Source organism: Panulirus ornatus, chromosome 43 (genome assembly GCF_036320965.1).
Source record: "Panulirus ornatus isolate Po-2019 chromosome 43, ASM3632096v1, whole genome shotgun sequence".
Taxonomy (NCBI): Eukaryota; Metazoa; Arthropoda; class Malacostraca; order Decapoda; family Palinuridae; genus Panulirus; species Panulirus ornatus.
Genome location: NC_092266.1, coordinates 25,639,103 through 25,656,234, shown reverse-complemented (window position 1 = coordinate 25,656,234; position 17,132 = coordinate 25,639,103). Strand labels below are relative to the sequence as shown.

General features: G+C 42.3%; 1 protein-coding gene across 1 annotated transcript in view; it reads left to right on the top strand.

The window, feature by feature from the left end:
- Positions 1-16,438, top strand: part of LOC139762421 (uncharacterized) — a 1,009,039-nt gene extending 992,601 nt beyond the window's left edge. The window contains 3 exon segments of the mRNA XM_071687285.1: positions 10,296-10,481; positions 11,545-11,886; positions 11,889-16,438. Of these exon segments, the coding sequence (XP_071543386.1) occupies positions 10,296-10,481; positions 11,545-11,886; positions 11,889-11,935 (575 nt within the window). The 3' untranslated portion in view covers positions 11,936-16,438.
- Positions 16,439-17,132: the final 694 nt, after the last annotated feature.

Genomic DNA, 17,132 nt, shown 5'->3' with positions numbered 1-17,132 from the left:
CCTTCTTTCGTCTCGGTACTTTTTCCTTTCATCTCTTATCTTTTTCCAGTCCCCTCTACCTCCTACCCTCTTTCCCCTATCCCCCACCATCCAGTCCCGTTCTCACCAGAACACTCATTAAGATGCAGTACAACGGGCTTCGCTGAGCGGTCTACCGTTCTTACATCACCGAGCCAACCACAGCTCGCCTTCCGCCGTGACCACAACCGTGAGACGCGCGTGTTGCTTCCCATCGTCTCGTGCGCAGACAGTAGAGAGATGCAGGTCCCTCTCTTCCTGGTCTTTCAGAGCCTCGCTTGCCCTCTAGCACAGCCAGCCGCTAAAGAAGTAGCTCTCCGACGTTGGTTTTCCACGGCCGTCAGAGACCCATTTCCTCCCATCTTTATCCGTCAGTGATGTAGGTCCTCATCTTCGTAACCGCCAGACACACACACACACACACACACACACACACACACACACACACACACACACACACACACGCACACATCTTCCTTCATGTGCAGTCATCAGAGACAAGGACCCCCTCAGCCTCCGTGGCCATTATACGCTCATTTTTCACCTGCAGCTCTCAAGAGGCGCGTCTTTGGCCGGTCCAAAGCCGTCAGAGACGATGTTCCTCTTTATAATCATCAGACACGCATCTCCTCCCTCCTCTGCTGTGTATCTTGTCTCATTCGTATGTATCAATAGCGCAGATTTTCCCTTTTGAAGCCATTAGAGTGGCATATTTCCCCCGTCCATAAGCCATTGGAGATGTATGTTGACCGTTCCTCAGCCGCGAGAGACGCAGACACACGTGTCCTCCTCCATCCCACAGTTGTCAGAAACACAAGTCATCCCTTTCATAGCCGTCAGAGACGCATGTTTCCTTTGCGCAGCCGTGGAAGACGCATGACCCCCTCGTCCACAGACGACGTGGACATATAGCCAGTTCCTTCGCTTCCATAATTTCCTTCTTCCAAACGGTCATATCAGGCAAGGATCTTGCCGCAGAGACCAGCCCCCCACCTCCTACCCACAGACCACTGTCGACCGCAGACTTCAACCCTCCACCTCCTACCCACCTACCTCGTCTTCTGCAGCAGCCACAGGCCGCTGCCTGGTCACACATCTTCCTCCCCTCTACTTCGTGGATTAACCCCGCAGGACGTCCCTTCGCCTAATAATTCTCTCAACGTCACGGTCTTGTGAAATGCGTTTTCTTTCTTTTTTTTTCTCAAGTTTTGATCGCTCGGTATTATATAGGTCCGGCTGGAGGCGCTGTGTCTCCCCACAACCCTCGCTATTTACGCCAGTTTGCGCTTGTCGAAGGCGCCATCTGGTTGGGTAATACCGCCCAACACGAAGCCCTCAGCCATTTTATTTACTTAGGGTTCGCTAAATTGGCTGATGCTTTGTAATCTGGGTTGGTTTTTTCGGGCCGGATTAAAGGGCGCCGTTGTGTTTGTTTGGTGAAACGCGGCGATTGCGTGTGTGTGTGTGTGTGTGTGTGTCTTGTGTGTGTGTGTGTGTGTGTGTCTTGTGTGTGTGTGTGTGTGTGTGTGTGTGTGTTTTACAGGAAGAGAATTTTACACTCGTATTGCCTCGTGTCTATACCTTATATATATATATATTTATATCCATGTCTTTCCTCCACTCTTATACGTGTACACACACACACACACCAGGTACTCATCTATCGACCACCCTTCAAGGGAGGATGAACATCTGGGTTGGGTATGGGTGGACAGCCGCAACCAGGATTCGAACCCATGCATGATGATCAGTGACGCCAGCCACTACACCCTTGTACGTGTGTGCCTCTTGGTCCCACACTGCGTCCCCGAAGTGGTCACGTTCATAACACGTTGAGCCTAATTTTCCCCCATTAATATTCACAGTCCAGTGAAGTGATCAAAATTCTCACAACTTATACATTTTGAACGCTTCGTCGAAGTGCTTGTATAGACAAAAGTGTTCTCTCTTTTTTTTCCGATATTTCAAACTTTAGGAAGCAAATTCTATCGTGACACGCTTGAAAAAGAAAAGAAGTAAGCTCCCTGTTCAACTGTGGAAGAGAGAGTGCGCCTGCATTGGGATGAGTGGAAGGACGTTCAGTGATTTTGATCGAAATGATGTTGAGGTACTGGTCTTGTTGTACTCTTGCCAGAGATGCATAGTGACCTATTGGCCTCCTTGCGTGCCTGCCTATTGCCAATGAGTGTATTATCTGCAGGACCTGTACGTAGGACATACAACCATCATGATAGTAACGATATGGGACGTATATATATATATATATATATATATATATATATATATATATATATATATATACACACACATATATATATATATATATATATATATATATATATATATATATATATATATATATATATATATATATATATACATATATATATATATATATATATATATATATATATATATATATATATATATATATATATATATATATATATATTCATATATATATATATGTTACTTTGAAAAGGTTAAAAAAGAAAGATTTTCCTTTTGTTATTCATTTCATGCCTTATGATGTGATGTCGGTAAGACGATCGTGAAAGAAACTGAGGACTTGAAAGTTTTGAGAAATATTAAAAGAAAGAAATGAAAGAAATAATGTATAGTATGGAGGTCAGTCGACGTGGTTCACAGTGAGAGGTGTGATAAATGACTCTTAGTTGCTCATTTGATTCCAGATATAAGACATATTATCTTACTATTCGAATTACGGTCTTTTTACCGGCTGTTATGTCAGTCCTCTCTCTTCCTTCCTGATAATGTCAACAGTTGAATACGGTTCTCATTCCTTCGTTGTAATTGCTTCTTATACGAAAGCAAGATGGAGTTGTTCTGCTCACAACAGCAGCGTCGTTATACAAGTGACGCAGCCGACCCAAGCTAAGCTGCCACCCCTTCGCATTATCAGAACTTTAGGCAAGATTCTAGTCAGGCGCGTCTGTATGCGTTTAGTCAGCGGGAAGTTTGAGGCAGGTGGCACAGCAGGTGAACAGCAAGGGAGGAGGGGGCCGGGCTTTCTAAAGAGGGAACTAGCAGCGAGTTGAACTCAGGGGTCCCTGCTGGGAGAAGCAGCGAAAATAGGAAGTGACGGGGTTACTGCTGAACGAAAGGCGAGGATAAGAAGTAGAGGGCCTGACTGCTGAGGGGAGAGAACGAACATGGGAAGTAGATAAGAAGCCCTAGGGGAGGGAGTGAAGACAGGAGGGTAAAGGGATCGTATTGAGGACGAGGATAGGAGAAGTCGAGGAGAGACACTGAGCGAGAGGAAGATCTAAGAGTTTACTAGCGTGTCAGTCGACCCTCCGAAGGTGAATTACACTCACCATAGTTCAGCATGAGAGGTGGTCATAGAACACGCACCCCTTGAACGCCACACAAAAAAAAAGAAAATATAATTTCGTCTGATTTATCGTAAACTTTGCTTTACTCTTGATCTATTGCTTTTGGTATATCTGCATGCCACACATATATCAGACTCTCTCCTAAAAGAGCTTTTGCATATGAGGGGCGAGGAGTCTGTGGCGGTATGCGAGAATGATTGCTGTTGCTTATGCTGTCCCTGTTGCTGTTCTTCCCTATTGCTGTTGCTTATGCTGTCCCTGTTGCTGTTCTTCCCTATTGCTGTTGCTTATGCTGTTCCTGCTGCTGTTCTTCCCTATTGCTGTTGCTTATGCTGTCCCTGTTGCTGTTCTTCCCTATTGCTGTTGCTTATGCTGTCCCTGTTGCTGTTCTTCCCTATTGCTGTTGCTTATGCTGTCCCTGTTGCTGTTCTTCCCTATTGCTGTTGCTTATGCTGTCCCTGTTGCTGTTCTTCCCTATTGCTGTTGCTTATGCTGTCCCTGTTGCTGTTCTTCCCTATTGCTGTTGCTTATGCTGTCCCTGTTGCTGTTCTTCCCTATTGCTGTTGCTTATGCTGTCCCTGTTGCTGTTCTTCCCTATTGCTGTTGCTTATGCTGTCCCTGTTGCTGTTCTTCCCTATTGCTGTTGCTTATGCTGTCCCTGTTGCTGTTCTTCCCTATTGCTGTTGCTTATGCTGTCCCTGTTGCTGTTCTTCCCTATTGCTGTTGCTTATGCTGTCCCTGTTGCTGTTCTTCCCTATTGCTGTTGCTTATGCTGTCCCTGTTGCTGTTCTTCCCTATTGCTGTTGCTTATGCTGTCCCTGTTGCTGTTCTTCCCTATTGCTGTTGCTTATGCTGTCCCTGTTGCTGTTCTTCCCTATTGCTGTTGCTTATGCTGTCCCTGTTGCTGTTCTTCCCTATTGCTGTTGCTTATGCTGTCCCTGTTGCTGTTCTTCCCTATTGCTGTTGCTTATGCTGTCCCTGTTGCTGTTCTTCCCTATTGCTGTTGCTTATGCTGTCCCTGTTGCTGTTCTTCCCTATTGCTGTTGCTTATGCTGTCCCTGTTGCTGTTCTTCCCTATTGCTGTTGCTTATGCTGTCCCTGTTGCTGTTCTTCCCTATTGCTGTTGCTTATGCTGTCCCTGTTGCTGTTCTTCCCTATTGCTGTTGCTTATGCTGTCCCTGTTGCTGTTCTTCCCTATTGCTGTTGCTTATGCTGTCCCTGTTGCTGTTCTTCCCTATTGCTGTTGCTTATGCTGTCCCTGTTGCTGTTCTTCCCTATTGCTGTTGCTTATGCTGTCCCTGTTGCTGTTCTTCCCTATTGCTGTTGCTTATGCTGTCCCTGTTGCTGTTCTTCCCTATTGCTGTTGCTTATGCTGTCCCTGTTGCTGTTCTTCCCTATTGCTGTTGCTTATGCTGTCCCTGTTGCTGTTCTTCCCTATTGCTGTTGCTTATGCTGTCCCTGTTGCTGTTCTTCCCTATTGCTGTTGCTTATGCTGTCCCTGTTGCTGTTCTTCCCTATTGCTGTTGCTTATGCTGTCCCTGTTGCTGTTCTTCCCTATTGCTGTTGCTTATGCTGTCCCTGTTGCTGTTCTTCCCTATTGCTGTTGCTTATGCTGTCCCTGTTGCTGTTCTTCCCTATTGCTGTTGCTTATGCTGTCCCTGTTGCTGTTCTTCCCTATTGCTGTTGCTTATGCTGTCCCTGTTGCTGTTCTTCCCTATTGCTGTTGCTTATGCTGTCCCTGTTGCTGTTCTTCCCTATTGCTGTTGCTTATGCTGTCCCTGTTGCTGTTCTTCCCTATTGCTGTTGCTTATGCTGTCCCTGTTGCTGTTCTTCCCTATTGCTGTTGCTTATGCTGTCCCTGTTGCTGTTCTTCCCTATTGCTGTTGCTTATGCTGTCCCTGTTGCTGTTCTTCCCTATTGCTGTTGCTTATGCTGTCCCTGTTGCTGTTCTTCCCTATTGCTGTTGCTTATGCTGTCCCTGTTGCTGTTCTTCCCTATTGCTGTTGCTTATGCTGTCCCTGTTGCTGTTCTTCCCTATTGCTGTTGCTTATGCTGTCCCTGTTGCTGTTCTTCCCTATTGCTGTTGCTTATGCTGTCCCTGTTGCTGTTCTTCCCTATTGCTGTTGCTTATGCTGTCCCTGTTGCTGTTCTTCCCTATTGCTGTTGCTTATGCTGTCCCTGTTGCTGTTCTTCCCTATTGCTGTTGCTTATGCTGTCCCTGTTGCTGTTCTTCCCTATTGCTGTTGCTTATGCTGTCCCTGTTGCTGTTCTTCCCTATTGCTGTTGCTTATGCTGTCCCTGTTGCTGTTCTTCCCTATTGCTGTTGCTTATGCTGTCCCTGTTGCTGTTCTTCCCTATTGCTGTTGCTTATGCTGTCCCTGTTGCTGTTCTTCCCTATTGCTGTTGCTTATGCTGTCCCTGTTGCTGTTCTTCCCTATTGCTGTTGCTTATGCTGTCCCTGTTGCTGTTCTTCCCTATTGCTGTTGCTTATGCTGTCCCTGTTGCTGTTCTTCCCTATTGCTGTTGCTTATGCTGTCCCTGTTGCTGTTCTTCCCTATTGCTGTTGCTTATGCTGTCCCTGTTGCTGTTCTTCCCTATTGCTGTTGCTTATGCTGTCCCTGTTGCTGTTCTTCCCTATTGCTGTTGCTTATGCTGTTCCTTGCTGCTGTTCTCTCTCTCTCTCTATTCTCTCTCTCTCTCTCTCTCTCTCTTCTCTCTCTCTCTCTCTCTCTCTCTCAAGGCGAAAGACAGGTGCCCGTCCATACATCGCTCTGTGTATGGCTCCGCCGACTCCCTGTCGTGTTTGCATCCACTTACCCCCTCGCCATGCTTCTTGCCTCTGCCTTACACCCACCTCACCTCTCCTGTGTATGCTTGCCATCCCTACCTCGTGGTATGTTTGCCTCCACCTACCTCCTACTGTGCTTGCGTCCTCCTTCTTCCTCCTCCTCCTCCTCCTCCTTCTCCACCTACCCCGAGCTGTACTCGACTCCATGTCTCCTGTTTTACGTGATTATTATTTGTGTTATGGTGAGAGAGTTTTAAACTCGTGTTGCCCTGTCTCTTTGTGAATACACACACACACACACAACACACACACACACACACACACACACACACACACACATACACACACACACACACACACACCAGCCTTAACCAGTAACCCATTTTTCGACCAACTCCGAGGGAATGATGAACACCTGGGCTGGATGCGAGTCGACTGCCGCACCCAAGATTCGAACCCATGCAGGGCCCGATCTCGAGTTGGTTCGTGCCTTCTCATGGTCACGAGTACTAACCACTGCCACGTGTGTGTGTGTGTGTGTGTGTGTGTGTGTGGGTGGGTGGGTGTGGGAGCGCCCTCCCGCTAGGATCAATCGACGAGATAGATCGATCATATAAACCGGTTGTATATTTATCACCATCATAACGATCATGTCCTTTGCCAAGATGAAAGGAATTAGAGTTTTGACGGTCTCCTCCTGTTGTTACTGAGGTGTTCCTCTTTCCTCCCCATTTCACCTCCGACGTCTTTCTCCCCATCTCCTTCTTCCATGTTTCCTTCCCTCCTCCACTCTTCAAATGTCCTTTTTTTTTTTCTCCTGTACAACTTTCCTTATCCGCTCCGCTCGTCTCCATCTCCCCCTTTTTTGCCTTGGTATTATCCAGAGTTTTGTACTTCCATAAGCTCCCCTGAGGGTTATCTCCCCCTCTCTCTCTCTCCCTTCTCCTCCCACACGTCCATAAGTTTTCGCTCTCCCCAGCTTTGGTTTCCTCACGTGTCGCTTACCTCCTCACACGTCTCGTCTCCTCCCCCTCTCTCACGCCTCTCTTCTCCCCTCACGCTTCTCTTGTCTCCCCTCATGCTTCTCTTCCTCCTCACCCCTTCCTTCCCTCCTTCACGCCTCCATCTTTTCCTTGCACCTGTCTTCCCCCCCCCCCCCTTCCCCCGACGTTTCCTTTCCCCTTTCACATCTCCCTTTCCCCTCACATCCCCCCCCCCCGGCGCTTGCTAATCAGGAGTGAGGGGAGGAAGTTCAGCTAATTGATAACGATGGGGGTGGGGGGGGGGGAAGAGGGAAAGACCAAGGTAAATGATGATGATGGTGAGGGAAGATGATGCACGGTGATGGTGATGCCATGATGATGATCATCTGTGTTCGTGTGATAGTGATGATGATCATCTGTGTTCGTGTGTTCGTGTGATAGTGATGATGACGATAATGGTAGTTCGTGACGTCATGGGTCAGGATGGTGGTGGTGATACCGGAAGGTGAGGGTGATGCATGGTACGAACCTGATGATAGTCAGTCTAGGAGATGGGGAGGTCGAGTCAAATTGGTAATGGTGGAGTGAGATGAGTGGGAGATGTTTGAACCCCTTCCAAACACACATCACCTGGAGGAGGAGAGAAGGAGGTGGAGGAAGACTACTTGGAGGAGGAGGAAGAGGAAGGCTACTTTGAGGAGGAGGAGGAGGAAGAGGAAGGCTACTTGGAGAAGAGTCTTGTCTCAGTACACAGCTATCGACGAACCTGAAGAAAATTAGGAAAGTTGTGGTGTAGAGAAGAGATATTAAGCAATTGATGAAAATGACGAAAGAATAAGATAAATGTAATTAATCTAATTCGTACAATAATCCCGAAGAGCCAGAGCGAGACGAGATTTCGTGGACGGGAAAAAAAAAAAATTTTGCCGAATTTCCTAATGTGTTGCCTTGGGGAACAATATATAATCCAGTAGATGCCTTATACTTTCCTAATCATAATGCCACGTTTGCCTCTCCTATCCGCAAAATTGATATATAAATTCCGAAATTGAAGGGGAACTGGTGGGAATTAAATACTAAAAAAATCACGAATATCGGTTAAAGCCTTTTGGCCTTTCGTGCCAAGACTCACTGTATTTTGTTCAACAGTCCAAGACCTACCCGCTGGTACCTTTATACTCGGTAATGTGTGGACTGCTTCCTAAACCCCCAATGTATTATGGTAATGCTCCGCGGTTTATGAATAACCATCAGGGTGCTGGAAAGGGAAACGGAGCCGGGGTGAGGGTTAGAGAGAGAGAGAGAGAGAGAGAGAGAGAGAGAGAGAGAGAGAGAGAGAGAGAGAGACTGTGGGGTGGTGCTCATGGAAGGGATTGCAAACGCATAAGGATTTAGCAAAACTAGCTTTAGTTTCTCCTGTTCGGTGGGAGTCTCCTCTCGTCACAGGAGCCTCTATGAGCTCATATTTGGTCTGGACTTCCAGACGTTGCGGAAGTAATTTAAAGAGTAATACCTCTTAACATCCAAGTTCTTTCCGAGTTTTCTTTCAAAATCTCGTCTCGACTTTCCATTCTTCCTTGATGGATCTATTATATCCACCACTCGGCACAGTAAACTCTCGGTCCTCTCTTCTGTGTAGATACTCCGTTTGTTAACCAACTGGTCGAATTCGTCCTCCCTGAACTCGCACAGTCCCTAGTAAGCCCCTGTTTCACGCCATTACTGTGTGTGGCCATTGGCAGCTGGAGGATGGACCGTTATAATGTCTTTTTCTTTCCCTACGCCGCTAAGCTTTGGAACTTTTTTTTTATCTTGACTTTTTTTTTCTTTTTAAGCGTATGCTTTCCCGAGAGAGAGAGAGAGAGAGAGAGAGAGAGAGAGAGAGAGAGAGAGAGAGAGAGAGAGAGATTATATTCAAGAAAGAACCGAAGACGGGTGCTGGGTTGGCTTAATCCTCGTCTTATGTCAAGACCTCGGTTGCTGGGTTACCATTTTTGTTGGGTTAAAAGAGAAAATGTTTGTGTGCGCTGGGAGTTTCCAACACGTTAGCAGGCAGGGAGCGACACAGGAGATTTGTGTTTTGCTCCGCGTGAAGCCAGCATTTGATCCCAATTGCACACCACCCATTCGGACGATGCCTAAGCCGCTTTGCGGATCATCCCATAGAAATTAACCACCGCAAATGGAACAGTAATTGAAAAGGCCATATTCCAAAGGCTGTGCGATGGAACGCATTTGTTTGATGGGAGCCTGCTAGCTCAGCTCTGTCAGCGCCCAGTATGGAGAGAGCTGGCGTGCCAGCGAACTCATTCCATAGGTTTCTGATCTAATTATGAAGGGGAAAAAACACATGAACATTCTGTTTTGGTGATGTTACAGATTACTGATATATTGTAGGTTATTGTATCATAATATGGTTAGGTGTGCGTTAGTTTATGGATACAGAGAGGGTTCGGCTAGGCTAGAAATGCGATTAACTCTTGTCTTCCTACCCGCTGATATTTATTTTCTTCCTTCCTTCCCCTCCTCTTCCGTTGTGACACCATTGAGTCTCTACCTAATGAGTTCTGTTGTTGACCCTAATGACCAGTGCACGTCCGTCTCCTCTTGGTTTCCTTTAGTTAAGCCTGGAGAGCATTGCTTCTAATGATACTCTTTAGTTGACTTTGACGACAATTGCACTTGTGTCACCCTTGTTAGTATCGTGTAGTTTACCTCAATTCCTTCTTCACGTGTGTTACCTCCGTCAGTACCCTGGAATTTGCTTTAATAACAACTGGTCACAGAAGCAAGGTAAAACCAGCTCCTGTGTCTGACCGAACTGATGGTTCGTCTCTCATTCTTTCTATCACTTGCTGCACGTATATTCATATTCCACACAAAATCTGCTTTCTTGAACCATCGAGGTAATGTTTCCACTGGTGCTACAGCTGTCTTTTACTCCTCCACCTGTACACATGACGCTCATAAACACCGCATTGGAAAGAGGTTTCGTGACGTATTGAATCGATCAGGATGGTTCGGGCATCCGATCCTTAGCGTGTTTACATTGTTCTTAACTTCAGCTTCCATGTTTTACAGCTGTATTTCAGGAAAACTTTGATACTCATGATAGAATGTGTACCCTGATATGTACCCTTTCTCTTCCAGGCAACAACTTCCGGTGCGACAAACGTTTGAGCTGGATGTTCAGCCTGCGCAACACCACAAGGAGCCTGTCGGTGCGTAGGAACCTGGACGAAGTCATTTGCTATCTGGAAGGCGCCACTGTCCCGCCCAGGCTCGCCGACGATGAGACCGTCACTCCTGCTTACGAGACCACCACATTAGGCATCGGTACGTACAGTGGGTAACTCTGGGCAAAGGAAAAATTGTATCCCTTCTCGTTTAGGTGTTGGAAAGTCACCATCAAGGGCGAGTTTGTATGCAGAGCTTATAAGCGACATAGTGTTGGGATAACAGTGGGAATGTACATTATGAAAAGTGATTCGAGAACCCAAAGTTAAAGAGTAGGTTTGGTCAAGATGTATCGAGACGCCAAACCCCCATTCAAATGACATACTCTGGTTTCAAGTCTGATACCAACCACCCTTCATTTACGGTCTGCTTGTAAGGCCTTATCCACGATATGCCCCATCCATGGCAGGCTCTATTTACATGCCAGAATTTCTCTTCATGCCAGATTCAATTCATTGGTAAAGCTCCATCCACATGTTCCAAGACACAATATATCATGCGTACTCTGTCTATCAACAGATCCTATGTTAGAAGGTCCTAAGAGCAGATTTTATTGGAATGTGTAACTGCCACCGTCCAGATTCAAGAATTATCAGTGTAAGGCAAAATTCCTGAAACAATGTACAGAGACCTACCCCTTTACATAATGTCTCATATAGGATCTGTAAATATTCTTAAGCATAAGTTGAGTTTCTTACACAGCATGCACCAATCACCGAGAACTGATAGTGTGATAACAGGGCAACGAACGATGCTTTCAACATTAGGACGCTGGCCACGATGTTTTAGGCCAGCTGGATGGCCCATATGCATCGTTGCCTACAGATATTCGTCTCTAGCTAGACTCATGCTCAAAAGTAGCCAAAAATGTAGCTTGAAATTTTAATGTGTATATGCTCTGAACCACAAGCTGAATGGCATTCACATCTAACATGTATTGTATACCTCATACTCAATATACACCAACCTCTACAACTTTTAAAGACTCGTTCAGCTAAGTAGACTCTTAAAAAGTTTTGACCCTACACACTGCATTACAAGGTACTTTTCTTTCAACATGCCTTTCACGTTACATTCACCCACATGATTCACTTTTGAAAAGAAAAAGTCCTTGCTTAATTTTCTCCCAAACGTAACATTAATAACCGAAGTACCTTTCTAGGTCCCATGATGAGGTTGCTGGCCCTACGAGAGTCCGAGTTACCCGACCCCATGGTACGCTGGATGCAGACAGCTGACCCAGATTGTGACGAGGAAGAGGAAGAAGTAGAGGAAGGCGAGATGACAGATGAGGACAAGGAAGACAAAAAACGCACCAGTCGTGGACGGAATGGACGTAGGCGGGTTAAGCAGAAGAACAAGGCCCAGAACGATATGGCCCCCGTTGAAGCAGAGCCAGAGCCTGAGTTCGGGATGCCTGTGGCAGAACACCACCCCCCTGCACCTGTTCAAGAGGAGTCCCGTGTCTACGGCAGTGGAGAAGTGACCACTCCTGCAGTTTTTACCTCCTCATTACTCTCAGTCTTGTCCTCATGCATGTGCATCCGCTCTGAGCTTTCATGCTGGGCTCGCAGTGTATTGAACAATTTGAAATTTTCTGAATTACAATAAGATTGTTTCTATCACAGAAAATTTTGTCTTCTGGCAGCATCCAGCAAGTAACTACAATGTATCAAGGGTTACGAAATTTTGCACACCATCCTGAGAGGATGATTTAAGTTGATATTATTTAAGGAACAATTTAAAATCATGGGTATATGTGAATACACATTGGCATTTGATATATATATATATATATATATATATATATATATATATATATATATATATATATATATATATATATATATATTCAAAATGCCTTTACTGACTCCCCAATCTTGGATGTGCCAAAGTGTATGTTGTTGAAAACAATATATATAATGATTAATTGATTCTTCACAAGATGATACAAACTTATTTGTCTGAAAGACCCTGATAAGTAGCTGTGTCCCTTGCCTTACCTCCTCAACCTCCGGACTTCGTCTGGTGTTACTGGTTTGCTTCAAACATTAAATCATTATCAATACAAATGGAACCTTTTGTACTGTCAGCACTCATTGATACAAGAAAGTATATTATAAATGGTCGGAAGTTAAATCGCTGAGATTTGATTACTAAGTAGGTTTAAGATGTAATGACTATTATATTGATAATTTCAATCATGTTCTGTGTACTGGTACAGTATGTGTATAAATGAGTTGCCTGGTTTGGCAGTTGGTAGAGGTGTTTTCATTCTTTGTCACTTTTAGTTACTTTTTAATTCCTTTTTGATTTAATCTTGTATTTCTGTATTTTACTTTTGCTGAAGCTGCCACTGATTTCCTTTTGATTTTCTCATACCATGCTATCCTACTCTCTGTATAATATTATCTGTCTTCATCATCTTTTCCTACTCATCAAACTTCTACTCTCCATCCATTTTGCCACTCTTACAAGTGATCAACTGTCAGAGTGACTGTGTAAATGAAAGCTGTGTAAGAGACAACAACATGCTTCACCAATTTGTACATAGGCTTAAGTGTGCGACTGAACTATATTTTCTTACTGAGATGTTACAGTCAGTGTACAGTAGTTGCCACCCTCCTAGCCCACACTTATAGATGCACCTACTACAGTGAATTATCTCTGCCATAAGTTACTACTTCTGGGAATTTGTTACCATTTACAAAGAAGCCCACTTCTCCTTAATGATTTTTATTTCATTTTATCCAATACCGTTTTGGATTTCAGGAGGTCAGAGCATATAATTCACAGAGAGCAATAAACTTAATATTATGGCAATGTTTAACATAATTTTGTACACATTCATTAATCATGCATGAATGAAAGTACAATACTGAGTGATTCTTCAGAATTATACAGTGTTAGACTTGAAATTTGAAGTTTTTTAAAATAATCAAATTTAGCAGTTTTACTTTAGATAGATAAGTCTCCCTATTGCAACATCTTGTACGTTATACAAACAAATCATTATTGATAAATGCTATGGTTATCCTGTCCTCAGGTTTAGCAATGTTCACTGCCTTTGTTTTCCTATATTGTACATTTTTTTGTGATTATGCACTTAAATATCATTTAATTTGCTTAAGACCATGATTTTTACAAATGGAAATATGTGATGTTGAAAATCTTTTAAAATGGGATAAGCACCATACTTGGTTATCAGTTTCAAGTGCATATGTGGGTATAGTAATACTTTTTTCATAGAATGCAGTAAAGTTACAGTATCTGATGAACAGCCTTTTTTTTTTCTTTAGTAAAAACTGTACTAGTTTTCTTAAACTGGCAAGAAGGAAGGTTACATAGTTTAGTGAAATACCTGTATTAATCTGTAAAGTTGCTGTATTTTTTTTTTTTTTTTTTTTTTCAAATGGCCTCCACAGCCAGAGATGTTGCCTTTCCTAGTATGCATATATGACCTCAAATGTAAACAGTGGGTGGCTGGTGTTGCTTTTCTTGTAAATAGGTGCAACATCTTATTCTAATGGGGAAATTTTATATTGCAAATAATAGAAAGTAGACTGATAATAGAAACTGTTGTATTTCTAGATTACTATAAAAATTGCACATTAGTTATGACCCATTGCACAAATTATCAATTTATTTACCAAAGTTTTTAGAGAAACCTTAAAGGTCATTTACAAGTTATGTTAATCAAGATTTCCATGTTATGATTATTTTATCCCACTGACTTTTTAAATTGTAAAATGATTTAGATAGGCAATGTAACAATTTAATCATGTTGTAGTGTATTTTAAAACTTTATATTTTATTTGCGTTCTTTCTTTTTATATTGGTAAGATTCTGATTGTGTTCAGCGAGTGGTTACAGTTTACAGTAGTTTAACTCAATCAATGGTTGATTGTGAGGAATTACACGTTATGGACAGAGTTACAATTTGGTTGGTTTTCCTTGAAAGAAAAAAAAAAAGAATATTATTGCTCACTCCATAACAATGATTCACTCCCAAGGCCTCATGAACATAATGATGTAGGAAAATATGTGAGTTTTTGAGATTTATTGGGGGTCTGTACTACATCTTTGTTTAAGAGTAGGAGTTGAATCTGTGTAGATACTGTACTGTTATATGGTATTATAGATACTAAGTAAAAATGCTCAGTTACTAAAACTCACATATTTGTTAGGGATTTGAAGTTAATAGGAGACATGACTGAATAGTAAAAATAATACATTTCTTCCTTAAGACATATATTTCTTTCATAGGTGGCAGGACTTATGAATCATATTGATGTATAATAAATAACTTGAGAATTGATATTCTCAACTGTAATGTGTAGTGAACTGAATATCCAGGTAATCATGTTCTACCCTGCAAATGGGTGTGCTTTTCTAAGTGTGCTTCACTGGATGTGTTCAGGAAATCTACTAGTATGAAGATAGTTGATTATACAGTTTCAAAGTGAAAAGAGTAATCTGCAAATTCCAGGTGCTTCTCATGCCACTGAGTTGGGACTGACCATATTACAGTGTATATGAATGCTCGTATGTAAAAATTAGCATTGCTGTCCTCTAAAGTTTTTTTAAAGTTTTAACTTGATTCCTGCTGTAGTGATCTACAAAGTGTTACAATAAGAGGACTGTATTATTGAAAGGTCTGCAACAGTCAAGAAAAGTATTCATAGGCTGCATCTTCAATTGCCTAGATAGAATTCAGTCTCCAATTACTGGCTTGTGGTGTGCAAAGGTATACCACAGTTTTAAGAAATGAATTATCTCTATACTCACAGATCCTGTACTAACCACACATGAATGCCTAGGAAGAACAGAATAGCTAAGCAGGTCTTTAGAACTGCTGCATAGATACTTTAGTATCTTTTCACATGAATCAGGGTTTTTTTAAGAAAAGGGCCATAAATAGCGGTGACTCACTTCATGATCCATGGGGTTGAGATTATAGCCGACCTACTGTACTGGTATATGTTGTAATGTTTAATTGTCCACATTCAAAAAGTACTTTGGAGGATAAATATTAAAACATGTCCGCTGCTGCCTCCAACGGGACTCAGCCAGTCTTATAGAAGGTATATGAAATGTGCTAAAAAATATACAAAAAAACAGACTAAGTAATACTGCTTGCTTCCATTGACTGCAGAAATCAAGATGGTGTAATCAAAGGAATTTATAGTATCATTACACCTAGATCCCAGATCATATACTGTACCAAGTAACCTTTGTGGGAAAATTATTACAGTTGTTCCATAAGCTTTCATGCAATATTTATTGTGTATAACAACCGTTAGATAAATTAGACTGTAATATAGCAAGATAGGAGAAATTTCTTTTCATAGAATTCATTAGTATTATGCTTAAATCATTAGTATTGAAATCAGGTTTCTACAAGTGTACCTCTAAAGTTATATTTCAGGGTATGTCTGGGATGTAGGCTGTATTATACTACAGAATATTGAACATTTTGATTGTAAAATGTTCTCAGTACCATTAAAACATTAGCCATGCATACTACAAAAGATAAAGAGCTTGTTGTTATTTTATAAAAAAAAAATGTGTCTTCGATACTGGCCAGTTTATGGACTAGTTTTTTGCCTAGTTCCATGGCTTGCTAGTGCTAGTCGTCTGGCTAGAGTGAATGTTTCGTAGTGCAGATGTACATGCATCATATTGGTTATAGTGTGTGCATATTATTTCTCATTTAATACAGTAGTGTTGTGGAAGATGTGTGTCTCTCTTAACCTTTGTATCGCAAAATGAATATGACATGAGCAGTTCAGTTTGTGAATATAGTCTGGAGATGGACATTAAACTCTTTTAGCTCCTTAACACATGGTATATTATATGCTTATGATTTGGAAAAAAAAGAATTGGGGAATTTGCTCTCATTAGTGCATGGCTACTTCTTGGAACTGTTGATACTAAATGTACTGATTCATGTTAGATTCTCTGTGGTAATGAAGTAATCTCCTGAAATGTACACCTGTTAAAAATAGGATACTGTACTCAGCCCCTATGATTTGTCATAAATCTTTTGTTCTGTTTTTGTTATAATTTTTCAATCCTGGTTGAATCCACATGCCAAGATTCTTGCACCAAGTAACTGTAAAGAAGTTTCTTACCTGTCAGATAAAAAGACTTACCAATGCAAGCAAGTGAATGCTGAAAAGGGCGAATTGAATCCACATTTAAGAATATAATGATAGGGATGTGTTTAAGGAAGACACTTCAGTGACAGAAAAACTGAAGAAGAAAAGGAGGAGGATAATCTAACATTTGGAAGATTGTCTGGAAACAAATCAAAATCATATATGTAAGAATATGAATAAATTTGAGGGGATAAAATGAATTTCACCAGTGCTGAGCATGAAAATTCTGAAAGAGAAGATACTGAATGACAGGGTTAGTGCAAGTGTGTGCTATATAGATAGATTATTATTGACATATATTGACATGTAAGCTTCAAGGTTGCATCCCTAGCAGGGGTAGGGAAATGATGGACTCCTTTATAGTAAAGAAGGTCCTTGACTAAATTGCACTAATATCAATCCATTAATGTTCATATAGTTTCACTGGTTGGGACCTCCCACTGTGTAACTATTTTCAAATGGAACCCAGTAAAGCTGAAGATAAATTTCATTTGATATGTGTTTTTGACAACGAATCTTGTTTAGGAAAACTGTGGAAAAGAATGTGTTTTGGAAAATGACCAAACCATGTGTTCGTTTGTCAGAGGTG